The sequence below is a fragment of the Rosa chinensis genome, chromosome 4 (assembly GCF_002994745.2).
Source record: "Rosa chinensis cultivar Old Blush chromosome 4, RchiOBHm-V2, whole genome shotgun sequence".
Taxonomy (NCBI): domain Eukaryota; kingdom Viridiplantae; phylum Streptophyta; class Magnoliopsida; order Rosales; family Rosaceae; genus Rosa; species Rosa chinensis.
Window position 1 is genome coordinate 2,407,079 of NC_037091.1, and position 27,842 is coordinate 2,434,920.

The 27,842-nt window shown below is 44.1% G+C and overlaps 1 protein-coding gene across 2 annotated transcripts; it reads right to left on the minus strand.

Annotated features, from left to right (window-relative positions):
* Positions 1–17,355: 17,355 nt before the first annotated feature.
* LOC112198604 (TMV resistance protein N) lies at positions 17,356–27,033 on the minus strand. 2 transcript variants are annotated; one of them, XM_040518971.1, is made up of 12 exons: positions 26,228–27,033; positions 25,015–26,107; positions 24,537–24,809; positions 21,322–24,413; positions 20,720–20,819; positions 20,136–20,270; positions 19,992–20,054; positions 19,664–19,713; positions 19,432–19,588; positions 19,116–19,302; positions 17,995–18,123; positions 17,356–17,868 (listed from the first exon to the last, which is right to left on the minus strand). In XM_040518971.1, the coding sequence occupies exons 1-4, from the start codon at positions 26,752–26,754 to the stop codon at positions 21,822–21,824; spliced, it is 4,485 nt and encodes a 1,494-aa protein (XP_040374905.1). In that variant the 5' UTR covers positions 26,755–27,033; the 3' UTR covers positions 17,356–17,868; positions 17,995–18,123; positions 19,116–19,302; positions 19,432–19,588; positions 19,664–19,713; positions 19,992–20,054; positions 20,136–20,270; positions 20,720–20,819; positions 21,322–21,821. The 2 variants fall into 2 exon arrangements, 1 of the variants encoding a protein (XP_040374905.1); XR_005810245.1 differs by lacking the exons at positions 20,720–20,819; positions 21,322–24,413; positions 24,537–24,809; positions 25,015–26,107; positions 26,228–27,033 and adding an exon at positions 20,345–20,389 and having other exon boundaries at positions 17,359–17,868; positions 19,992–20,270.
* Positions 27,034–27,842: the final 809 nt, after the last annotated feature.

Here is a 27,842-nt window from a genome sequence, read left to right on the forward strand (position 1 = left end):
CAGCGGAATAATCGAATAAAAAGAATAGAAGAATTCAAACAATAATAGTAACAGAACTTGAAGTGACTCTTTTTTTTTTTTTTTGAGACCTGTTGCACGGGTTGAATCAGAAACAGTGGGTGCGACCAGAGAACCAGCGATCTGGGGCCTTGCAACTTCGCCGGGGACTGGGTAACGTTGCCGGAGTGAAGAAAATGATCTGGGCGACGCCGGAGTGAAGAACCGAGATGGGACGCGAGCTGGAGCTTCTACTGGTTGCAAGAAGAGATGGAGACGAGTTGGAAATTAGCAGACGACGTCGGCCTGACGAGGTCAACGTCGGTTGAAGGCGGCTGGCCGAGGATGATTGATCACAAGGAGCCGGCCTGGAAACCTGCAGGTCTGAGCACGTGACGATTCTGAGCAATGGGAAGGCCGACGGTGATCTGGAAATTGGCGGGTCTGGGAGCACGACGATTCTGATGCAAGAGGATAATCGGGTCTGAATAGAAAGATCGGGTATGATGACCAAGGTGATTGGGTCTGATGCCGGATCTGATGCGACGATTCTGATGCAAAAGATAATCGGGCATTTGCAGAAGATAATCGGGTCTGATGCAGAATGATCGAGTCTGATGACCAAGGTGGTTGGGTCTGATGCCGGATCTGATGTGAACCTAATCTGGAGATGCTGTTGCCGAAGTCAAAGAAGAAGACACTGGTCGTTCTTTGACGGACGCCTAGCAGACAAACGACGATGATAGTAACGTCGTTAAGAGGTGAATAAACCCTAACAATGGGTTCTAACTCCTCAAATTTGGAAAAACTGAAATTAAAACAAAGAGACAAAGTCCTTTCGGATCTTTACTCTGATTCCAAGTCAAATATAACGAGATTGAGAGAATGAATTTTCTAATATCATATTACACCCATTCTGTGGTGTAAATAAACAGATTACAATCGTACTACAACTATTGTGTACTATTGTACTACACAACATATACAAGGTCAGTAGTTACAACAATATATTCCCTTGTTAGTCTATTCCTAATAGGGAACTATGACTCACACTAACAAACTTGACAGGTATAAGGCAGCAACCACAACCAACACATATCATCCACTTGTGCCTTCATTTCAACAGGTAAAGGAATATACTGCAGCCGCACATGAGCTAACTTTGAACTCTCTTTTGAAGATTTAGAAAATGAGTAATCACCATCTACATATAGATTATTGATCCAAATGTAAGCTCCAAATTCAACAGATACACAATCTACATTAGTTGGCGTAACTTCTTCAGACATTTCAGATGACCAAAAACCTTCTCCAAAAACAGCACAGAAAGCCAATCCTGTGTTCTCCCATTTTAAACTTCCAGGGATTTCAATAGATAGTTCATATGCAAGGCACCCGATTTCAGAACAAATAGTTCCTCTACATCCTTACAATAATAAAATCCCTTTGGAACCTCACTTCCAGGACATACAATGCCAAACCGCGAGCTCTCTGTAGACACCTGCAATTATTGAAAATGTTACTAATCATGTCAATAGGATTAGCTATATTTACTGTATTAATTTACTCAACACATGCCTCCAAACTAGTAATCCATGTGAGACCCTGACGAATGTATGTATCTCAGAGAAATTTGGTCTCGAGGACAATATATATGGTATGAGTCTATAAATGTATATGTTATTACTCTATTCCTCTGTAAATAGATAAAGATATTAGAAAGAGAGATATATACCTGATTCAACAGAATACTTTCCATCTTCTCCACATCAAAACCTAGATTGTCACACAATTGATGGCAATTCCACAAGTTGATCCATTCAATCCCTTGCGAGTCTTTCTCTTCTAATACCATTGACAACTTTGAATATGTTTCCAATGATTCACATTCACTTGCGTCTATCCAATTTACTTTTGGTGGAAGTTCTGGAATTTCACGAAGCCACTTGCAACAGTGCAAGTCCAGTTTCCACAAGTTGACAAATTTTCCAATGTAGGTGGGAGGAATAACAAAATTGCTTCCTGATAGATCAAGTTCAGTTGAAGTTGACAAGCATACCAGGTGAACCCCACAGCCTTTCAGTTTTAAAGCCATTGGCCAGTAAAATTGGATCTGACATCTACAAGGCAACGACCAACACAATTCATCCGCCCTTGGCTTCTCTTTAACAGGTACTGGAATATATTGCAGCCATACATGAGCTGATGTTGTTATCTTTTCTTCTAAAATGATCCAAATTTCATCTAAAGTTTTTCCCCCAACTCCTTCAAACATTTCAGATGAAAAACAGCCTTCTTCAAAGAGAGAGATACCTGGTTCTGTAAAATACATTCCATTTTTGTGACGTCAAAACCTATATCATCACACAATCTATGGCAATTGCACAAGTTGCACATTCCATCGGTTACTGTTGACAAGTGTACCAGATAAATCCCACGGCTTTCCAATTTGAATGAAGCATAACGGTAACCTGTGTAAGAAAAGCAAGCCCGAACATGCCAAGGACCATACCGCTGTCTAGCCACCATTCGCTTGATATCAACCGTTAATGGAATATACTTTAGCCACACATGAGCTGAAGGTGTACTCTCTTGTGCAAACATAGAGCTTGTTAATGCTCAGATCCGGCGGTAGCCGATTCTTCGCTTAACGCTGGTCCGGTGGGCGGACCGCTACTCCGAGGATTAAATGATTTCCGTTTGCTGCAACATGAGAGACAGGGCATCAGAGGGAGACCGCGTTGGGCGTTCTTCACTTCTCTGATGCCTAAGTCAGTCACTGTATATGGACAGCATGACAATAAATGAGTAGTAATTGCGTAATTAATGAGGAGAGAGGAGAGAACCTTTTATAGGTGAGGAAGAGGTTGATCTTCTTCTTGTTTCCGATGTGGGATTGATGTGCTTCGATTCCTAGCGTCTGGAGCTTCTGATGTCATCTTGACGCGGCGCGTCAGCTGTGATCTGGGGGTGATCCAGGGCTCGAGCGGTAGCCCGCCTGGCCGTGCCTTCGCAGGTTACCCCCTTGGTGGGAGTCGGCACCTCTGGCGGTACCATGAGCGTGGCTCATTATAGCTAATTATGCTCGTTCTGGCACGTGTAGGTACAAGTCCCCCAAGTCCCCAGTCAAGGAGGGCAATCTTGATTGGGGAGTTGATCGTCGGTATGAAGCGTTACTTCCGCTAGACTTGCAACAGCATAATTAGCGTTAGTATGTTGTCAACCATGGATTTACTAAGTGAACGCTTTATACCCTTTCGGGTGGGCCCCTGCCAGGCCCGCCAGGGAGTCCCCCACTCCCTAGCCAAGATGGACCTCCGGATGGTCGGCACATTGTTTGTTGAGGGGAAGTTGCGCGGAGCAGAGGGTGTTAGGTAGCGAGCCCAATCTTAGTACCCGGGTGACGGGGGTCAACGTACCTGATCAGGGTCGTCGTAGACTGTTGACAAGTCCCCGTGTCCCGTAGGGACGATCTGACCGTAACGCCGCGTGGCGGTCGTTGTCAGAGTGAGGCGTAGCCTCAAGATTTGCCTCTGGCGGATACCCCCCGCTGGATGTAGCAGGAAACAGCGTCGAGTAGACGTGTTTGGTGGTAGTTAGTGAGCGGAGTTGTGCTCAGCAACGCACATGGTTTGCAAGATGGATGGGGTTTTGCCGGCAGTGCCACGTATAGCCGAGGCTGGCCCTTGCGAATTGACAAGTGGAAGTTTTCTAGCGGGGATGCGCTTATAGGAGACTTCGACAGGTGTCAAGTGAGAAGTTCCACTGGCGGGGTTTCGCTTAGCAGACTTCGATACTTGGAAGATGACAAGTGAGAAGCTCCGCTGGCGGGGTTTCGCTCAGCGAGCTTCGACACTTGGAAGATGACAAGTGAGAAGTTTCGCTGGAGGGGTTTCGCTCAGTGGACTTCGATACTTGGAAGATGACAAGTGGGAAGTTCCGCTGGCGGGGTTTCGCTCAGCGACTTCGCCGACGATTTTCCTCCCAAAAGTTTTGGCTTATACCAGACGCTTCGTCTGATGGTGGTTGACACGTGGCGAACCCCTAAAGGGTTAGCATGTGGAGGCGTGCCTCCTCTGCCTAGCCGTCTCCTCGCCATTAATGTTAGTAATGATGGATTTCGTAATTGAGGCGACGCCTCGGTTAATCCGGAGAGTAACTGTAGTTGTGGGACATGTGTACGGCTGACAGTTGATGTCGTTTTTCAATGGACGGCGTAGGACTGTTTGACGTTGACATAAAAGGGGGGAAGTTATCATATTTGACACTTTGCTCTAAACTTTGAACTGTACTTCGTCGTCTTCAAGCTTTCTGTGTCTAAGATCAGAGAAGAAGGTTGAGGCGATATTGTGGAGTTTTCGTACGTGGAAGAACCGACGACCTCCGGTCCCCAAGACAAGTGCTTTCACCGCTATCAGAGACTTCATCGTTGAGGTTGGTATTCTGACCTATATCCCTGTTTCATTGGATGTCTGCCATGGCGATTTTTTGGGTTTTGGGTGTTCCTGTGATTTGTTCTTCGTTGACGTCCCGTGAGGGTGTGAGTGGGTTTGGGAATGGGTTGCTGTGTTTGACAGAATTGGGTTTTTAGGGATTTTCTAGATGGTCGAATCTGGGTTTGTGTGCGTTTGTTCTTGTTTTGGTATTTTCTGGGTTGAGTGTTGTTGATGTTCTTAGGCACTGACTGATATAGGGATAGGTTAGATTTTGTGTGAGCTAACTGATTTGGGTTTTAGGGTTTTGGGATGGCCAACGTCATAGAGATTTCAAGCAGTGAGGACTTCGGATCTGAAGTGTCGTTCAGCGCGGCGGATAGAAATTTTATTGACTCGTTGCGTCCGTCTGCCCGTGCAGGAACCTCAGCTCCAGAACCGCTAGAGGTCGAGCCGCTACAGACCATTCCATGGGACGAATTTATGGGTCGTGCATCGCGTCCGGAGAGTTCTAGGGCAGGGGAGGCTGCCGCTGCTCACGCTATGCACGAAGAGCACCTAGAAAGCAATAGTGCCACCAGCGGTTCCGCCGGGGGGGAAGGTGTAGCGGGGGAGGATACCGAGTCGGCGTGGGTGTTCGTGGACGGCACCCCTGTTGACGAGGCGGGAGGTAGGATAACTGCTGTTGCTGTCAACCGGCTGAAGCGGGTGTTCCGGTTGCCCGGCATGGTGAAGCTGCGTCCGCCGACGGTGGAAGAGAAGGCTTCAATCCTGCCGGTGGGCCACCCCGCTGTGCACGAGGCTATATTCCGCGAGGGAGTGACCTTCCCGCTGGTGCCCAACCTTCAGATCCTGGTGTGCGAGTTCGGCATTGCCTTTGGGCAAGTCTGCCCTAACATGTGGCGGTTGCTGCTGGCGCTGAACTCGTTGTGGCGGTTGTCTGGTTGCGAAGGACCGACCGTGGTAGAGGTATTACATTTCTACGAACTGGTGTACGTGAAGCGCTAGGGTTGTAGAGGGCAAGTAAACCTCAGTCGTCGCCAAGGAGCGCCCAAGCTGATCGAGAACCTGAGGGACTCAATGTCGTACTGGCGGGGTTCCTTCTGCATTGCCACAGCGGGGTGGGAGTACCAAGCGGGGTCCAACGAGGGGGAGCCGACGTTTAGAATTAAGTCGGAGTTTCAGCCCATCCGAGGTTGTTTGCCGCTTCCGCTGAACACGACTGGCGGGGTTTCTGTTTTTTTTTTTAATTTTATTTTATTTTATTATTATTATTTTTTTTTTGGCCTTGTACTCTACTGATAATGACCTTTTTTGTGCAGTGGGGTTGCGGTACAACCTGACTCGTGAGGAAGAGTGCCGCGTAGCACGCATCAGAGGTTGCTGGCGGAATCGCAACTTGCTAGACTTCCATCTCCTTACAGGCTGGGAGTTGCTGGTGGATCAGCAACTGACTCGTGCCGTTGGTAAGTACCCTTCGCTAGATCACAGCCTTGGTGATATTGTCATGCTGATTGGTTTGTTACTTCTCTTTTTTTTTAGAAACTCCGCTGGGGAACAAAGCGAGTCGTGACGCCTTCGCGAAAGTCATGGGCCGCGCTAAAATCAACAACTTCCTGGAATCCATGTACGCGTCTGGGCTGGCGGCTCAGAAGACGGTGGTAAACCCAGAGACCCTGGCGCTGAGCCAGTCCGAGGTTCCGGTGGTGCTGCCAATGCCGTACCAATCCCACCTTGGTGGTGACGGTTTGCCCGCTGTTCAGGAGGGGACCGGCGTGGCGAGCGAGGCGGCGCCGCAGAAAGAGAGAGTGCCAGCGATACGGCGCTCGGTACCGAAGAAAGCGGTGCGCCCAACGAAGGGTGTCACCATAGCGGGGTTGGAGCCGCCGACGGGGGGTGCGAGGCCTGCCACTGCTGGAAGTACGCAGACCCTTCAGCGAAAACGCCGTCAACCCGACTTGGGCGGGGAAGAGGAAGAAGTGGAGGTAACCGGGGCCTGCGAGCAGCCGAAGAAGTCAAGGCAGGCTCCGCCCGAGGCTCCCGCTGATGCGGCGACAGCGGTGGGTACGAGCGGCTTAGACTCATTTGCTGCTTACGCCGAGTTCCTCAATGACGGTGAACGGGAGTTCCTATATCACCTCTGCGAGCGGCTGGGGTTCGGTGGCCTGGAGTGGATTGTTCGGTCAACCGCCGTCAGCGAATCGCCCTTCAGCACAGCGTTTGGGCACGTCGTCATTGGGCTACATGAGATGTTCCAGGCGGCGTCAAAACAGCCCCTAGTTGAGCGAGAGCTCAGGGAGGAGGTGGCGGGCCTATAGAGGGACTTGGGGAAGGCCCAGGAAAATTTGGCTGATGTCGAGCGACGCTTGACAAAGGCCGACTGTGATGTGGCAGACGCCCGTGGCAAGTTGAACGTTGTCATTGAGCGGCACTTGGAGCGGAACGAACAGTTCGCCAAGTTGGAGCAAGACATGTCCCTGCTGCGGGATCGGGTGGCCGCCAAGGACAAGAAAGTTGAGATCCTTCAGCGGGAGTCCGCCGCCAAACAGGCAGAGGTTAAGCAGCTAGAGGGTGAAGTCGCTCACCTGGAGGCTGAGGGGGACCGTGCTGCGGCCGCCGTTGTTGAGTCATACAAGCAGTCGTCGGAGTACAAGAAGGCGCTGACCGAAGCAGCGAAGGCCGGTGCCCTAGCTAATGTGGAAATGCTGCAGCAGAAGGGCGCCATCGACTGGGAGAAAGCGTCGATGCCGGTCGTGCAGCCATCTAAGGAAGCTCCGCTGACCACCCCTGGTCAGGTTGAAGGAGCCTGCTCGGGTAGCGGGGAGAGTGGCAGTCCTCCAAAGGGTGACTCTCAGCAGACGCCTACCCCGTCCGAGGTGTCTCGCGTTGGGTTCATGGCGGCCCACACTAGGGCGGATGGCACAATACAGACTCCCAGTCCGACAGCCCGAGGGTCTGACCAGACGAGCCTTTCACATCAGTCGCAGGCCGCCAGTGGGGATGCTGAAGGTAGCGGAGCCGACCTCGCCAACCCCTGAAAATATGAGTAGGAAAGTTTTTGTAGCCGCTGAGGCATAAATATTTGATGTAACACTTTGCATATAAATGAAACTTTGGAACCTAAGCTCCTATACTTTGGTTTTTTCTTTTGTTTGTGATGATGTGTGTACCGCTAGAGGTCTTGACAATTTCGTTTTTGGCCATGAATGAAACATTAAAGGAATTAAAATTGCTCCAAGTGCACAATGTAGCCGACGTAGTCCGCTGACTGGCGTTGCCAGTTGCCCCCAGTGCTAGACTTGGTAACAATGGTTTGAATAATTCCTCATTTCATTGATAGCTATCTGAACAGTGTTTACAAAAGTGGGGTCGTACCCGTTGGGTAGCTTCCCTTAGCTAAATATTGAACAAAAATTTAGCTAAGTCAAGATGCTCTTGGGTAGCGGTATGACTATTTGTAGTAATACTGAAGGTGTTCGGTATTCCAAGGGTGGGTCGTTGTGACACCATCCTTGTCCATTAAGTAGAAGGTGCCTGGGCTAACGACCTTTACAATTTTGTATGGACCTTCCCAAGTTGGCAGAGTTTTGTTGGCGGTGGTATGACTTCTTTCATTACCCAGTCCCCCAGTTGGAGGTTGCGGGCTTTGACCTTGGTGTTGTAGAAACGCGATACCCGTCGCTTGTTCTGGAGATTGCGCAAATGGGCTGCGTCTTGCTTTTCCTCTAGGAGATCCCTGTCGAGGTTGACGCCGTCGCTGTTGGTCTCGAGGCAGTAGCCTTCAACCCTAGCGGTTGGTTGGGTTACCTCAATAGGCAGGACGGCCTCAGTTCCGAACATCATACAAAAGGGGGTTTCACCTGTGGCGGAAGTTGGGTTTGTTCTGATGGCCCATAGAACTTCCGGGAGCTTCTCCGCCCACAAACCCTTGGCCTCATCGAGATTCTTCTGTAACAGCTTCTTGATTATCTTGTTTGCCACTTCGACCTGGCCGTTGGTTTGGGGGTGAGCGACTGATGCAAACCGCATCTTGGTGCCCATGTTTGCGGTGAAAGAGATAAGCTCCTTATTGTTGAACTGTGTGCCGGTGATGATTGCATGCGGGACACCGTAGCGGCAGTAGATGTTCTTCCAGAGGAAGTGAATTACCTTGGCGGTAGTTATTGCCGTCAGGGGCTCTGCCTCTATCCATTTGCTGGTGTAGTCGATGGCGACAATGATGTATTTGAACTGACCTTTGGCGGTTTGGAATTTTCCCATCAAGTCCAGGCCCCAAGTTGAGTGAATCCAGGGACCGACAATAACTGACAGAGGTTCCGCCGGGGCATGTGGAAGATCAGCATATTGTTGGCATTTGTGACAAGATTTTGATATCCGCCGGGCGTCATCACCAAGCGTAGGCCAAAAGTAGCCTTATCGCATTGTGCGATTAGCCAAGGATCTGGCGCCTGAATGATTTCCTCATTCTCCGCCATGTATTGTTGCCAGCACGACCTTTCCCTCCTCTGGGGTTAGACAGCGGAGGTTGGGGTGAGTGAATCCTTGGCGGTAAAGTTTACCTCTCTGCATGTTGTAACGGGTTGCTCTCCGCTGGAGCTGTCGCGCCTTGATCTTGTCCTCTGGCAATGTCCCGTTGCGTTTGTACTGAATAATTTCGTCCATCCAGCTAGGATTGGCCTCAATGTTAAAGATCTCCGCCAGGGTTTTTGTGATACTTGGCCTGTCTAGAGACTCTACCCTTGTGTCAGCTGGACTCTGGTGTGGCTGGGCGGTTGCCAATCTTGCCAGTGAATCAGCCTTGGCGTTCTTTTCCCTGGGGATTTGTGTGATGGTGTGAAACTTGAATTTTTTTTAGCAGCGTTTTGGCATACCCTAAGTATGCCGCTAACTGCTGGTCCTTGGCCTGAAAGCTGTCGTTGACCTGGTTAACGACCAACTGAGAGTCGCTGAAGATGTTGACACTGTCGGCCCCTGAATCAATGGCGAGGAGTAGGCCGGCAATGAGTGCCTCATATTCCGCCATGTTGTTAGAAGCTTTGAAGTTGAATTTCAACGCGTATTCGACGTTAAGCCCCCCTGGTCCTGTTAAGATGAAGAGGAACCGTCCACGTGCAGGTTCCAGTCTGATTGTTGGGGAGCCGGCTCCTCTGCTACCACTATCTCCGTTCCGGGCGGTACATAGATCTTGGTTTCGGGCTGACGCCCGGTGAGCTCAACAATGAAGTCTGCCACCGCCTGGCCCTTCATGGCGGTTCGCGGTTTGTAATCTATGTCAAACTCACTAAGCTCAATGGCCCACTTGCTGAGGCGCCCCGAATGTTCAGGGTTCTGCATTACTTGTCTCAGCGGTTGATTGGTTAACACATGGATTGTATGGGCTTGGAAGTACTAGCAGAGGCGTCTGGCGGCAACGATGAGTGCGAGAGCAAGCTACTCCAAGGGAGGATACTGTGTTTCTGCTCCGTTCATCCCCTTGCCGGCATAGAATATTGGGAGCTCGTCCTGGACTTCCCGCCGGACGATGGCGCAGCTTACCGCTGACTGAGATACCGCTAGATAAATGTATAATGTTTCTCCCTGCACAGGAATGGAGAGGAGTGGAACTGCCGCCAGGTATTCCTTTAGGCCTTGGAACGCCGCCTGGCACTCTGGGTTCCAATCGATGACCTTCTTGTGGGTTGTTTTAAGGACTTTGAAAAATGGGGCGCACCTGTCGGTCAGTCTGGAGATGAATCGAGATAGGGCGGTTAGCTTGCCCAGGAGGCATTGGACGTGCACCTTCCATTTCGGGTCCTTCAAGTTGAGGATGGCTTGCACCTTGTCAGGGTTGGCCTCGATACCCCGCTCACTGACAATATACCCCAGAAATTTGCTGGCGGTGACGCCAAAGAAACATTTTTCTGGGTTGAGGCGTATACCATAGGCCAGGAGGATGGTTATTATGATTTTTAGGTTTGCCACATGTCCGCTGGCTTTTATACTCTTGACCAACATGTCGTCTATGTAGACCTCAATTATCTTGCCCAGATGTTCCGCGAACATGGCGTTCATCAATCGCTGATAAGTTGCCCCTGCGTTCTTCAAACCGAAAGGCATCACATTATAACAGTACAGGCCTTTGTCGGTGGTGAAGGTGGTGCACTCCTGGTCGTCGGGATGCATCCTGATCTGGTTATAGCCGGAGAACGCATCCATCATGCTGAGGAGCTCGTGTCCAGCGGTTGCATCGATGAGTTGATCGATGCGGGGTAGTGGGAAGCTGTCTTTCGGGCATGCTTTGTTAAGGTTTTTGAAGTCGACGCACATCCTCCACCTGCCGCTAGCCTTTTTGACCATAACCAGGTTGGAAATCCACTGGGGATAGATGACCTGGCGGATGAACCCAATGCCCTGGAGCTTGGCAACCTCTTCTCTTATAGCACGGTACTTCTCTTCGTCGAAGGCTCTGCGTTTCTGTTTGATAGGGTAGAAGGATGGTTTGATGCTCAACTTGTGTGAGATGATTTCAGGGGAGATACCTGGCATGTCTGCATATGACCAGGCAAAGACTGTAGCGTTGTCACGTAGGAACTGAGTGAGCTCCGCCGCCAGCTCTGGGTCTAATTGAGCGCCTATGCGGACTGTCCGCTCAGGGTGCTCATCCGAGATGCTGATAACCCTCAGTGATGTTTCTGGGTTGACCGGCTCCTTCTTTACGTACTTCTTTTCGTCTTCCCTGGGGTCCTCAAAAATGTTTGGTGGCGGTGCCTGACTGCCTACCGCTAGGATCTCATGGCTGCGGGTTGATTGTGCTATAGTAGTAGAATAACACTCGCGTGCCAACTGTTGACTTCCCTTGACATAGCCTGTGCCGTTGGGTGTGGGGAATTTCATGAGCAGCATGTACCCGGCGATGATGCACTTGAGTTTGTTGAGCGATGGCCGACCAATGATGGCGTTATATGAGCTGAAACAATCGACAATTATGAACTCCGTATGTATTTCGGCCATACATGGACTAGTACCGATAACTAGCCGCATATAGTCAGAACCCAGAGGTTGCGTGACGTCACCGGAGAAGCTGAGCAATGGTTCATGATCTTGGAGCAATTTTCTGTTCCGCTTAAGGTCGTTATAACAACCACTGAATATAACGTTGACAGCGGAGCCGCTATTAACCAGGATTCTTCCCACCGACATTTTGCCGAGAATAGCGTCGATCAAGAAAGGATCGTCATGGGGCAGATGTACTCCGCGTTCCTCCTCCTCTGAGAAGGTAATAGGCTCCCAACCAGACCTTGGGAGCTTGGCGGATCTTTCGTAGTGGATGTTGCAGACTTCCTTTGGGTGATTAGCTCGCGCATAACGCTTTCTAGCTCTGTGAGACATGTTGGTGATTGGAGCAACTCCGTCGATTGTGTTGATGCGGCCAATGGGCTCAATGTCGGCGATCACAGGTGGCGGTTGGCGCACCTTGAATTACTCCAGCTTGCCATCACGGTACAAGGTCTCAATGGCTGTTTTGAGGGCGTTGCAACTGTTGGTATTGTGACCGCTGTCTTGTTGGTATTTGCACCACCTGCCGGTGTTTCTTGGCTTTCCTGTTTTTGGGTATTTTCCCGGGGGCAGCGGTGGGATCTGATCCTTGCACTGATTGTATATTTCTTCATACGAGGCCGTGAGGACCGTAAACACTGCATACCGCTGGGAAGACTCCGTATGTTTGTTGCGGTTGTCCCCATGGGATGGGCGGTTCCCCTTGTAGTGTTGGTCATTCTGTCGCTTGTTTTGGTACTGGCCCTGCTGCCACTCCCTCTTTTTGTCAGTTGGCGGTGTGTTGGAGGTTTTGTTAGCGGTTCCCTGCTGATTGGAGGAGGGTTGTACCGACTTTGCCAATGCTGCTGGTAGCGGTGGGGTCTCTCCATATGTGATGAATTCTGCTTGGGCATGAATGACCGCCTCACTCATGAGGTGGTCGTATACCGCATTTGGATGATTGTAGTTTAGGTGATAGAGAAATGGCCCTTTGAGGAGTCCCTGCTTAAAAGCCGCCGAAGCCATTGTTTTATCAAGATCACGGCATTGAGATGTCGCCGCTCGCCACCTTGTGATGAACGCCTTCAGTGTTTCCTCCGTGCCCTGCTTGACATTGAACAATTGGCTTGTATTGTGGTGCCCGGCGGACAGTAGGATGAACCGGGAAAGAAAAGCGTGCGATAATGCCTGGAATCAGTCAATGGATCCCGGCGGGCATTCGAAGAACCAATTCATTGCCTCATTATCCAGCGTTTCGCTGAACAAGTGGCACAGGGTGGCGTCGTTGAATCCCTTGTTGTTGGTGACTTTCTTGAAGGTGTCCATATGGACGAAGGGATCAGTCTTACCGCTATAATGTGACATTTTTGGAGTCTTTGCATACGCCGGTCTGACGGCCAGCAAAATTGCAGCGGTAAATGGTCCTGGCCTGGACGCGAAAAGTGGATTTGAAGTTGGTGCTGGGGTTCCTGATTCCGCCCGGATTAACCTTTGTTCCAATTGTTGCATCCTTTCCAGTATTTGAGCGGTTGCATCGCCGGCGGGGTCTAGCCTGGTACTCCGCTGAACTGATCCTCGCCTGGGAGCGGGTGGGTTTCCCTTTGTTCTTGCTCGAGGTCTCGAGCGGTGAGTGTGCAATGATGACTCTGCCTCATGTTCCAACATTAGCTGGGGTACAGGGGGTGGTCCCATTCCTGCTAGCCCTGGTGGGTACAGCGGGACCTGCATATGCACGATTGGTGCTGGTATCAATGCTCCTGTACCAGGTCGGCTGTGCCTGGTGCTTCGCGACTGCTCACTTCGTGCCGGGTTGGCGGTTGCCTCCAGCGTTCTCTTTAGCTCATCAAAGCGGGACACAAGTGTGGCCACTTGCTTTTGGGCCTCGGCCTTTTCCTTGCGTTCTTGTTCACTCTCTTTATTCGCTTTGTGAAGATCCGCCAGTGCCAGCTTATACAGAGAGGCAAGGTCTTGGCCTGTCAGGCGGCTGCTACTTGGGTTTGTGTCACCGCCGGGGTTGACCGGGGTGGTGAATAACGCACGGTTGATGCCTACTGCTGGGTTGGTGGGTTGGGGAATGGAGGATTGATCTGCCTGCTCTTCAGCGTTCCCCTCGCCATCGTTAGTCATGGTGATTGTGGCGGGATGACCTTTTGTTCAAGGCTTCCCACAGACGGCGCCAATGTTAATGCTCAGGTCCTGCGGTAGCCAATTCTTCGCTTAACGCTGGTCCGGTGGGCGGACCGCTACTCCGAGGATTAGATGATTTCCGTTTGCTGCAACATGAGAGACAGGGCGTCAGAGGGAGACCGCGTTGGGCGGTCTTCACTTCTCCGATGCCTAAGTCAGTCACTGTATATGGACAGCATGACAATAAATGAGTAGTAATTGCGTAATTAATGAGGAGAGAGGAGAGAACCTTTTATAGGTGAGGAAGAGGTTGATCTTCTTGTTTCCGATGTGGGATTGATGTGCTTCGATTCCTAGCGTCTGGAGCTTCTGATGTCATCTTGACGCGGCGCGTCAGCTGTGATCTGGGGGTGATCCAGGGCTCGAGCGGTAGCCCGCCTGGCCGTGCCTTCGCAGGTTACCCCCTTGGTGGGAGTCGGCACCTCTGGCGGTACCATGAGCGTGGCTCATTATAGCTAATTATGCTCGTTCTGGCACGTGTAGGTACAAGTCCCCCAAGTCCCCCTATTTATACATCACATATAGTAGGGGAACAATATATAACCATATATATACATCACATATAGCAGGGGACTCACCCCAGCTTCCTCTGACTATCAAAAGTCTCGCAGCTGTTAAGGTACAATATGTTTGCTTGTAACCTTGAAGTTGCCATCAGTTCATGGAGTCTTTATTAACATCAAAGTTCTTTCCCGATATAACTAGAAGTCCTTGCTCCCCTTTTAAGGTGCCAGTACATCTTGTGAAGGTTAACACCAGATTGATGCTGTCCATATATGATGCAAATTATACCTCTATGCAAAATCCAACTATTACTAACTGGTATAAATCAAAAGCTTAGAAAACCAAAAAATCTTAACCACGGCCTATAAAAACAATTTATCTGTTAGTACACACTAGGGACACCGGGACACATGATAACTAGATTTTATGTGCAGAGAAATGATCATTTCTAGAACTAAGTTTAAATGAGCTTATGTTCAAGATTTTCTGTTAATACAACTAGAAGGATGCCGATCTAATTTTAAAAACTTGTTTTGTACACAGTAGAGGTTGCTAATGAAATTCTCCCAAAAGGTAATAAGCACAGTTAATTTTGATCTGAAACAACCTCACCAGTCACCTTACAGCAGAAGCAGTTTTGCTACTTCCTCTGAATTACAAAACAAGGAAATAAAAACGACACATGCTCTTATTCTTAGCATCAGATTACAAATACTTGCATCTCAGTTTCAGATTCAACTAAACGTCGTTAACTGCAGAAGACTTGTTGGCAAGAGCCTTAGATATTGGCATGTTACCCTGCTGGTATTCGTGGTTGTTCTGCAGCAGCCTCCAAACAGGGAAGCCCCAGCCTCACACCACTGGTCTAAGACAATGTCCAAAAACTCTAACCCACCCCCTCGATGGCTGCAAAGGAAAGCACATGCAGTCAAGACTTATTCACGAACATGTTATTAGTTCAACATTTTCATCATCCATGGAACAATTTATAACATAGAAGGAAGATCAGTTACATATTTTTACCAACAAAGTGTACAAGATTCACCATTTGGTAATATCACATTATATCCAACAAAAAGTACATTACTTTGTGAATTATACCATGACTGAAAGATCTAAATCCGGATGCTATAGCTGAAAGAGTAGGGCAACAAGCACTGTGCATTCATATAGGAGACTTGATTACCACCCATTGCTTGCTCTGACCATCATAGGTCTCAGCACTGTTGGGGTATATCACTATTGGTTTGCTTGTTGCCTGCAAATTTGATAGGCAAAGAAACATTAATTATATGAAAATCTCACAAGGCTAAGTTACGTGCTTTAATTTCTTCCAATTGACCAAAGATCGTACCTTCCAAATTAAGCAAGAAAAACTAAGAAGAGAATTTTTGAAATATGTAAGAGGCGATATTCTCTCTTTTATTGAACATTGATTAAGAAAACTACATGAACTAGGAAGAGAAACGGATGATGAGCAAGGGAAATAGACAAATAGCACATACCTTTACTTCTAGTTTGTTTGCAGTCATCTCAAATTCAAACAGATCAGCATGTACCTGATTTTGCCCCAATCTACAACCATTCCAAGTGAAAGGTTATAGTTCCCATTTGTATGGTTATAGTTCCCATTTGCCCCAATCTACAACCATTCCAAGTGAAAGGTTACAGTTCCCAAACAAAAGCAACAATCAAAATGTATAACATTAATCACCCAGAAACATTACTAGATAACATTAATCAAAATGTAAGTAACAAAGTGACACCAAATATTAATACTGGATCATATCAACCAATTTGTATGGACTACCTTGATTTGCAGTGCCTAGCTTAGAAAAACCAACAAATCTTAACCATTTCATATACATATCAACAAGTGAAATCACTCTTCATTCCAGACTTCCCAATGCAATTATGTAAGTACACACCCATCTCACTCAAGGCATCATCCTTCAACTTTGCGCAAGCAGAAATGACACACACCATTGTCGCCGAATTGGGTTTAATCCCGGTAGCCGCCATCTCGAAAAACAAAGAATCAGCCGCCTTTGGCATATTCCTCTTACCATAACCACAAATCAAACTAGTTCCCTCAAGCATTTGATCAAACAGCTTCCAGGCATAATCCAAGTCCCCACATTCTGCATAGAAATGAATCAAAGAATTCCCAATAAACAATACACCCTTTGTTTCTTCTTCTTCTTCAAGGAACAAGTTATTATCTCATTTATTTTTAACACGATACTATTGTTCATAGCACCGACACATAATATCTACATTACAGAAGGGAAGGTAGGAAAAGTATAGAACATTTGAAGAGTCAGGAAAGGAGGATTGGGCGCCCTCTAGCTTACCTAAACACCTCTTGAATGCTAGAGATTCTAGTTGGAACACTTGTCTTTCGTCTATTGGATGCTATTGCACATTATGTTTGCTTTGCTCTCTGAGAAGTCCACAGTGATCCGCCTGACCCTCACTCTGCTCCAACATTAATCTTCTTATCAACCCCAGAGTTGTTGCTCTGCTCCTTGCTGGAGGAGATGTATGTAGATCTAGTGGATGCCATGGTAGCTGAAATCAGTTAAAGCCAGAGACTATTCCATGGAAGTGACTCGGTGACCTAGTGTAGCTAGACTGCTATCTATATAAGTTGCCCCAGCACATTACTACCTTGTTCCCTAGATCAATAATGATTCATCCCCAAGTTGCCATACAGATGCCAAAGAAAATCTCAGTTGAGGTTCTACAGTTTCAATGGTTGAGATATAAATAGAGATTAAACTACGCTACAAATTAAACATCTTCATCTACATTCACCATGTCTTTTATATAAATTACAATTCAGAATGTCAGTCCATTGTGGATAGATGAACCGTTTTGAATGCCATCGACTCTATAATTCCTATTAGTGAAATTTAGCTTGACAGATATAAAGGCAACCCTAATTGGCTTCATTGCAATAGTTAAAGGAATATACTGCAGCAACACATCTGTTGCTTAAAAACATTATGAAGCATATGAGGCAAAAAGAGACTGATGTGTAAATCTGAATCACAATGTAGCAGTAGATGACCAGTTTCGATTCAAGGCTATCTGATCAAGGAATTGGCTTGGGAAAAAAAACACCTTGATATCCAGATTTTCTTAGCAAATTGAGCAGAGTGATACCACAGAGAGATGACGTTGGACTCAATTTAATGTGCAGATAGATGATCATTTCTAGAACTCAATTTAAATTTAAATGAGCTAACTTTTAAAGATTTTCTGTTTATATGACTAGCAGAATGCTAATCTAATTCAGAAACTTGTTTAGTACACACTACAGAATGGGGGAGGTATGCACTTGGATAAGTCCAAAGCATACTGTTGAATGGCTTGTGTTTGGACACAATAAATTTGTTCACCATGAGGTGACATGCTTATCCCAGTAAAGCTCAAAATAGGCATTGTAACATTAAATTTTGCTATGTAATCCATGCGTGTAGATGCTGGCTCACCACCAAAGTCTTAAGTGCACGGCATATATAGCATTCTTCTTAGCATTTTCAAGTAAAAGAAGGCCAGCTTGTGAGAATGCTATGACTTGATTAAAGAATGCATCCTCAACTCGAGGTTGAGCAGAGCTCTTTAACTCTAAGGTCTGGGTAGATTTCCATGACTCAGCACCACTGGGAAGCAGCCAGCCTTTTTCACTCACTGACGACCAAATCTTCACTTCCCGATAAAGTGGGCCCTGTAGAATGGATTCATGCAATTACACTTCAATACACTAGGAAATGCATATGTAGCCATCATCATTAGGAACAGAATCACAGACAAAACCTTATGATACAATGTAAACAAATCAATGATCACTCACCACTGTTATAAGCATAATGTGATCAGGCCTGTTGGGAGCCGTCACAAATGTAGACGAATAAACAGGAAAGCCATCATAGCCTCTCAGTACTAAAAGTGGTTGTGACTTGCGATCTTCCCAGATCTTTATCTGTATCAGGATATGACCAAATGTATGAGTCACAAAACTTATATCAATCAAGAATATTGGGAAAAATGTTTATGCATATGTGTCTTATGTGTCTTTCTGTATAAATAAAATATATGTGGCATAACATGCTCATGTATTAGAAGTTAGAACCCATGGTCAAACAAAATTAAAATTAAATAAAACAGGCACCCTAGTTGTCCCATAAATGATGTACCTTTGAAGAAGTTAAAATGCAGTATGGTGCAGGAAATGATTTTACAAACCCAAATTTTGTAGAAACACAACACATTTACCCAAAAAGTGTCAATTGGCAGAACTTGGCCACAAGAAATTAGGAAGAAAAGTTTCACATGTATAGGAAAATCTTACTCAAACCTATACTGAATCCATGCAACTCACAAACCAAACAGTCAATTAGGAATCATAAACAAGTTGATTACCTATTTAACCTTGTTAAGAAACAATATTTGTATTGTTCATAAAGAAGATGGCCTCTTGAATGAATTTGAAATTGCATGAACTACTATTCCATCCCTAATAGCATCATACTATCATATTATGTACAAAGGTTAGGAAAACTGCCAATCCACTTACAATGTGGTACAGCTTACACTCTTCCAATCTCTTTCAGCACTATTTCTACAATTTCCTTTTACTTTAGCAAAATAAAGTTCATCTGCCATATCCAGTTCTTGTGCTGTGCCATATAAAAGGGCTTTGAAGGACAAGAACACTAAGTTATCCTAATTCATACAAAATTCCCTGAAGCATAGAGTTGAAGCAGGAATAGCCAACAGATTTTTTTTTCTAACCAAAACATTATTTTAAGTAACCAAAAGAAAAGGGAAAAAAAAAATCTATAAAGATGTAGCAGGGCAAGCTGGAGCTAAAGTGTTCCTACCAACCCTGATGAAATTGCACTTTAAGTTTCACTACTTATTCCAGCAAAAGGAAATATGTAATAGGGCCAGCAAAATGGTGACTATACTTACAGTTCCATCCATTGGCACATTGATAAATCTGTCACCTCTCCATCATGTTTACCAACAAATTGGATCCCATCAATAAGTTTTTCAATAAGACACCTAATAGGATCCTCAGCAGAAGGGACTTCACCCTTTGCAACTTTAGTAGTAACAATTTGTAGAAACGCTTCCCAACCTGAACAACCAAAACCTCCTGCGAGTATACAAGCAAAAGATAGATCAATCAACCACTTCAAGATCAACGTACAGACAATGATCATGGACATCAAAAGCATTAAGCTATAACTCTTTGATTGAAAATAGCATTAACAGAATCATTTACTTGTTTATGACAGTGCCACCAAACTCATGGATGAACAGCTTCCCCCTGACCAACTATTTGAATGGCCATAACAATCTTTCCTATGATTTGTGGCGTACCTTCTTCATCTGGACCTTCAGAAATTTTGCACACAAAAAGCCGTCCTTCTACACTCACACTGCAGAAAATGATGTCAGATAATGCAAAAACAAACCAGAGGAAGAAAAGTATTGAGCATGGAAAAAAGAGCTACCTAGCCAAAAGGTGAACATCCTCGGCAAAGAAAGCCATGTCTGTGACCCTCTGACAGAACAAGATATCGCTTAGGCCAACAAGATATAATAATCATCGGCAAGTAATCCAACTTCACAAAAACCACTCTATTAGGAGCATACACAAGATAAAGCAAAAGCCTACAAAGTTTTGCAGCCATCAGTAAAGTGCATTATAACTTTTTATTAAGAAACTAATCAAAGCATCAACACCTACATAGCTATGATTGAGTCAAATTACATTAGTGATCATCACACTGCATCTTGCTAGTCCAAACAGAGTGCATATACATAGAATATTCCATTTACCTGTGTATGAGCTTGAAACAACGAACTCAATGCAGTGTGTATATTCAAAACCTGAATATTCCCCTGCTTCAATCCATAGCATATATATGTGACTTATTCACCACAATTTAGTGGCCCAACACAAGCTGAGGATCCGAAACGTACTTAATTATAGGGGTAACTTCTAGCCGCGGCTGAAAATCCCGGGGCAACCAAACACCCACATCGTAAACCACACTATCCCCAATCAAATGCCTGCCTTTCGGTAGCTTACTGCTCGGCATTCGTATCAGCATACCACTGTCACAGTATCAATTCCACCCTTAGAAACAATAAAAACCAATTCCATTTTCCTCAAGAAGGTCAGCACACACCTGCATCACCTTGAAGCAAGATTCTTATCCAAAGCCAGGCTAGAACTTCTGATAACAAAAAATTGTTGAATATGAGTTTGGCAAATTATAGGCAATACTTGTTTATGAAATTCCAAGTTGTAATCTACAGAGGAAAATTTAATGTACTTGTGGCATGCACATATACTAGGAAGATTTTTCTTAGAGTGATGCATTTCATATTCCATGTGCTTAATCCATGGACCATGAGGACAATGCAACATCATGCCTTTTGAACATGAGATGTTTCGATAAAATTGTAGACAATAACATATGGGCACTTGAGGCCAGAATTACTAGGAAAAGAGCATAGGCAAGATACAACTAGAGGAGAATAGCATATACCTTTGCCTCTACCTCATTTGCGGTTATCTCAAATTCAGGAGATCAGCAATCACCATGTAGCCAACTTGGCCAGAGTCTGTAACCTTTCCAAGTGCAAAATCTATAGTCCCCACTGCAAACGCAATAAACAAACAAACTGCATGATATCAATCACCTAGGAACAGAGTAACAAAATGAAAGTAAAGAAAAGGAACCAGAAGTTGGCTTGAAAGAATCTCCATGATCATATGGTTTTGCATTTTATCATATCATGTGCTAGCATCACTGCATTCTTAAAGATTCACAGAGTTTCGTTCATTGTTTCTTAAATGTCTGAGTTCTAGCTAGGAGATTGTAAGTTTATTCACATAATTAAAGTCTGATATAGGGAGTAATTCATATCAAGGGTTTGGAGCATGCATATTCCAGAAAAGAAAGGAAAAAAAAAGATAGAGAGAGATAGATGGAGAGCCATTTTGTTCTCTTCTGAATGATTTAATCACATAGTTTAAGGATGAATTTAATTTTATTTCTCTCTTTCCTTGTATTAGCTATTTCAGAGTATTAAAATCAATGTCAGTGCTTCGTGTGCTGCAACCACTAGTTACTGCCTAAAAAGAGTGCATGGAATATACATATTTCTGACTGCCAATGCATACATCACTTTGAATGTACCATTTAGTGCTTATAGTGAGTAACTTGACTGGGCCATTTGTTAAATTCTGGAATAACAGTTGCAAGTCAAAATAGGCCATAGTTAATTGTACATGATGCACATGGTTACAAAGTTTGAAATTCTAATGCAGTAACAAACAACATAGATCTGCAGTAAAAGAAAAAGATGAATATATGAACTTACAGATTGATGAGTATATGGCAGATGAAGACAGCCTCAAAACAGGGTCATACCCAAACTTGAGAAATGTTGAAATCTTTCTAAATAGGAGGTGGGATTTCAAACCTCTGTGTCTCAACTAAATGATATTATTGTCTAAACTCTGAAGTGGATGCTTCAGAGTTCAAAGAGAGCCACTGGTCTTGATCACCTTTAACTGCGCCACGATGTTTTGTTGGTTCTGAAGACAGAGAAAGCATTAACAACTCAGTTGGTTCCTCATGGTGTTGAAGTTGCGGACTAATTGAGTGATGGGAGCTGCGGAGAAATCGGATGCTCCTGCTGCTCTTGTGGATGGTGATAATCGTCATTCGCCGACGAAAGCCACCAACGCCACCAACGCCAGCCACGGTGATGGGTCTGCAGGTCAGGGATCATGGGGATTTGGGAGATAGATATCGGAGGATTCACTGGTGTTGGGGTTGGTTCTTCCGTGCTGCGGTGTAATTTCGGAGTTTCGGAAGACAAAGAAAGCCATGACGTCGGATTTGGCTCTTCAATTGACGACGACGCCATCTCAATCACAGCTCCACGATTTGTCAATGTCGAGAATCTCTCCTCCAGTAATTCACAACCTCTTATTTTTGGTTTAACATTTGGTGGAAGCTCCGGAATTTCCCGAAGTCTCTTGCAATCCTCCAAGTCAAAAATCCGCAACTTGACAAATTTGGTAAGGCAAGCAGGAAGACTAATAAAATTGTTTCTTGACAGATTAAGCCACTGTAATGTTTCCCAGCAATCAAGAGTCATCAGGAAATCACAATCTGATAATGAACTGCATCCTGCAATACTGAACACACCTAGCTTGGGAAGTGATAGTGAGCAATCATCGACATTCAAAATTCTAGTATTTGTTGGAAATCTGACAAGTTTTGTGCATTCACCAAGATCAAGGAACCCTAAATTTTGCAACCCATAAATGCTGCACGGTAGAGTTATGAGATTTTTGCAATCAGTAAGATCCAAATATTCAAGTCCAATGAGATTTTCAATCGACTCATCCAATTCTCTTATGTCACTGCCTTTAAGAGAGAGTCGTCTCAAAGAATCCATCTTTACTGAAATTTTTGGAAATGTAGCCAGTTTTGAGCATCCTCTCGCATGAAGAGTCTCTAGATTGTGCAACTCATAAATATTATACGGTAGGGTTGTAAGATTTTCACAATTCCATAGATCCAACTCTTCTAGCCCAATGAGATTTTCAACTGACTCATCCAATTCTTTTATGTCACTGCCTGAAAGAGAGAGTTCTCTCAAAGAATCCATCTTTACTGGAATATTTAGAAATGTAGTCAGTTTTGAGCATCCTCTCGTATGAAGAGTCTTTAGATTATGCAACCCATAAATGCTACACGGTAGAGTTGTGAGATTTTTGCAATCAGTAAGATCCAAATATTCAAGCCCAATGACATTTTTAATTGACTCATCCAATTCTCTTATGTCACTGCCTGAAAGATAGAGTTCTCTCAAAGAATCCATCTTTACTGGAATTTTTGGAAATGTAGCTAGTTTGGAGCATCCTCTCGCATGAAGAGTCTTTAGATTGTGCAACCCATAAATACTGCACGGTAGAGTTGTGAGATTTTTGCAATCAGTAAGATCCAAATATTCAAGCCTAATGAGATTTTCAATTGACTCATCCAATTCTTTTATGTCACTGCCTGAAAGATAGAGTTCTCTCAAAGAATCCATCTTTACTGGAATTTTTGGAAATGTAGCCAGTTTTGAGCATCCTCTCGCATGAAGAGTCTTTAGATTGTGCAACCCATAAATGCTGCACGGTAGAGTTGTGAGATTTTTGCAATGAGTAAGATCCAAATATTCAAGCCCACTGAGATTTTCAATTGACTCATCCAATTCTCTTATGTCACTGCCTGAAAGAGAGAGTTCTCTCAAAGAATCCATCTTTACTGGAATTTTTGGAAATGTAGCCAGTTTTGAGCATCCACTCGCATGAAGAGTCTTTAGATTGTGCAACTCATAAATATTATACGGCAGGGTTGTAAGATTTTCACAATGCCATAGATCCAACTTTTCTAGCCCAATGAGATTTTCAATTGACTCATCCAATTCTCTTATGTCACTGCCTGAAAGAGAGAGCCCTCTCAAAGAATCCATCTTTACTGGAATTTCTGGAAGTATGTTTAGGTCAACGATGCTTGGTGGAAGCTCTGGAATTCCTCGGAGTCTCTTGCAACCCTCAAAGTCAAGCATCCGCAACTTGACAAATTTGGTGAGGCAAGCAGGAAGACTAACAAAATTGTTTCTTGACAGATTAAGCCACTGTAATGTTTCCCAGCAATCAAGAGTCGTCAGGAAATCACAATCTGATAACAAACTGCATCCTGCAATACTGAACACACCTAGCTTGGGAAGTGATAGAGAGCAACCAACGACATTCAAAATTCTAGTATTTGTTGGAAATCTGACAAGTTTTGAGCATTCACCAAGATCAAGAAACCATAAATTTTGCAACCCATAAATGCTGCACGGTAGAGTTGTCATATTTTTGCAATCAGTAAGATCCAAATATTCAAGCCCAATGAGATTTTCAATTGACTCATCCAATTCTCTTATGTCACTGCCTTTAAGAGAGAGTAGTCTCAAGGAATCCATCTTTACTGGAATTTTTGGAAATGTGGCCAGTTTTGGGCAACTATTCGCTTCAAGACTCTCAAGATTATAAAGGAATCGAATTGAATCAGGAACCTCAACTAAACTGGTACACCCAGATAGATCCAACCTTTTCAAGTTAGGGAATCCACTAAAGTCTGGGAGTTCCTTTAGGGATGTACAACCACTTAAATTCATACATGTTAGCCTTGAAAATTTCTGTATGGCAAAAGAAAAAGGAAAAGATCAACCAAGTGGATGCAGTAATTTACAACACAATTATCTATTACTATTTTTAATTAAAGAAGTCTTGAATTAAAATGAATTATTAGATTATAGTACCTTACGCCCCTCCCATAGTCGTGTGATTATGCGATTGCGAGGAATATTGAGATTTACAAGTTTGTTTGCATGAAAATCGGATGGAAAACATTGCAACGGACATTCTGGCCAATCAAGCCACCTCAACTGGTCGGAGAGATAATCAATATCTCCTAAAAAGGATATTCTCATAGAAATATATCTAAGCTTCTTCATCTCTGAGAAGCTTTTAGCATTCAAAGATATTATAGATGATCGCCACGAGACCTGGATGCCTTTAACTTTATTTGTTCCCTATAGTAAAAGAAACCAAGCTTATTAACCTAGGAACATTTATGTTTGCAATTTCTATTCAGACCAAAAAAAAAAAAAAAACATAGCAATTTCTATTGGAAGTACCGTTTCAGTACAGTTTTCTTCAAGGTCTCAATAAGAAATTATATTCAATATAAAATGCTTTCCAAATTGTAAAACACAAAACATTATTTAATATACTTACTGTATTATTTGTTAGAATGTCGTCGACATCTTCTTCACTCCACACCCTGCTGCGTTCCCCGGGTTCATCAGGTGACTCTTGATACACTATGTCTTTACCCATTTCTTCTATCAAGTCATGCATCCAAATGTGATCATCTCTGTCAATTCTTATCAAGGCTTTTTCTTGCAGTTGTGCAATACCAATCACCATTGTTTTGTGGTCGTAGCAAGCTTCTAGTATTGGTTTCACACGGGCTGCATGGTTACCTTTAAAGAAGCAAGCAATATCAAGAAATAGTTCTTGCAAATCCTTTTCTAGTGCATCATAACTTAGTTTGAGAACTTTCTGTATATCTGCCTGAGGACCTCCTTTACAACTACCTAATGTAGCTTTCCACTCCTCTATGCTTCTACGAAATAGATGAGAGCCTAAAACTATCAAAGCTAATGGAAGGCCTTGGGCATAGTGTACTGCACGTTGTGCAAGTTTCAGATAATCGCTTGGAGGTCCATTTCTTCTGAATGCATGCAAACTAAACAACTCCAAAGCAAGACGATCATTTAACATCTTGACCTCGTATACTTCATCAACTTCATGAGCAATTAGCCAACGTTTATCTCTTGTTGTTATGAGAATTCTACTGCCCGGCGCAAAACAAATAGGGGATGGAACTAATTTCTGTAATTGGCAAGAATCACTCACGTCATCAAGGATTAAGAGAACTTTTTTATGTCGCATTCTTGTTTTTATAAAACTAACTCCTTGATCAACACTGTTCACCTTCAAATTTGAGTTTAAAATATCAGACAAAAGTGTCTCTTGCAGTTGGGCTAGGCCTTTTGATCTAACATCTGTCAAGAAACAACAAGATTTAAACTTATGGCGAATTGAATTAAACACAGCTTTCGCAATCGTGGTTTTTCCTATTCCACCAGTCCCCCATATGCCCACCATGCGAATAATATTTTCCTCGACTTTTAAAAGACTGTTGACATCTTGTCTACAAGCCTCTAATCCAATTGGATGTTCAGCAACATCCAAGTCATATGAAGGGTTTACTACTCGAGCGGACAAGTCCGCAACAATCTTCTTGATAAATTCAGCTTCGGACCTATGAATTTAAAGTGTATATACGAAATCAATTAAAGTAGAAGACCAACGGTTTAAAGCTACACGTCTTCAAAAAAATATTTAATTAACTAGCTACTGGGATTTTGGGTAAAAAACATACCGGTCTTCCTCGTAAGTCCATCCAGATAAATTTGCTGCATCTGAAAGAGCTTCCCTCCATTTTCCCACCCTATCCTTGTATTTGCATTGATCAAGTATGGGAAATGCATCACCGAAAGCACCTCTTTGGTGTCGTACATGTGAGGGATCCACTTTGTAGAAAACTGGTATAACCTCTTGTCCTTTAGATTTTCTGCATTCAAGTATCTTGACGAGTTCATCCAAACACCACCTTGAGGAAGCATAGTTTTGAGAGAAGACAATGATTGAAACTCTGGACTCCTCAATTGCTTTGAGAACTGCCGCTGATATTTCTTCTCCTCTTCTAAGCTTATCAGCATCTCTGAAGGTCTCAATTCCCCTGTCACACAAAGCGATATACAAATGATCTGTAAAATTAAAGCGCGTATCCTCGCCTCGAAAACTTAGGAAGACCTCGTATGTGTAATGATTTTGGTGATCAGTAGAAGAACGTGGGAGAGAAGAAGATGAAGAACTGGCTGCTGCTTCATTGTTCAGAGAAGCCATATTCTACTTGCTTTGCTGCATCTATTGAAGCATCTGTTTAAACCAACCTGTTGGTTCATTGTTCAGAGAAGCCATATTCTGCTTGCTTTGCTGCATCTGTTGAATGTTGGCTTCCTATTGATCTGCCTTCCTGGAGTGCTTTTGTATTGTAGATCTGAGATCTCAACTCTCAAGAAGATAGTTTCTTGGTGCCTGCTGCAGTGTGAATGTGAGGTTGAAAATGGACTAAATCAGAACCTCTATGAGCCTTGTTCTTCTTTCTTTGCAATTTCTCTGACACGTTTTCTTTTTAGACTTGGACTAAAATTATCTTGGAAGACTCTTTTTTCTTTTTCTTTTTCTCTTTTCTTTTTTCCAAGGATTCAAATTTCGGTTTCGGTTTTGATTTCGGTACTTCAAATTTAAGGAAATTTCGGAGAAAATTTCAATTTCGGTGGAAATTTCGGTTAAAATAAAGAAATCACATTAATTGCATTTATAAAATGATATTTTTTAATGAAACTTTTACATAGACTAAACGAATCTATAATAAACCTATTTACAATGTAACCTCTCTAAAATTATACATTATAATAGAATTGTGATATTTAGTATGGACGAGTAATTAACTAGTATTGTAGTATGTTGCTAAACTGGTGTTTTTATTTTTATGTAACTATAAATGTGTTGTATATTGATAATGTAAATGTGATTTACTTTTATTTTTATTTTTTTTTACAGTTGGAATTCAGTGGGAGGCTTGGTCATCAGCCTCTTTTTCACTAACAATTAGAAAATGGGACGAAGCTCCCGCCGGGGGGGGGGGCGCGGGAGAGGGGGACGTAATACCAAAACCTCGTAAATGAAAATGAACAAGTATAACAAAAAGAATATAAAAACTACTACAATGTGGTTCGATCTGCTGGTTGAACTGCTTCCATTTAATATCATTCAATACTGCTCCCAAATTTCGACTTGATTTTTCTTTAAGTCTGAGGATCTAACTTAATTGTTCAAAAAATTATTTATTTTCTTTTTTATTTAATATTTTATTTTACTATTTACCATACTGCCACTCAATTATTAAAAATTAACATAAGATCTAAGAC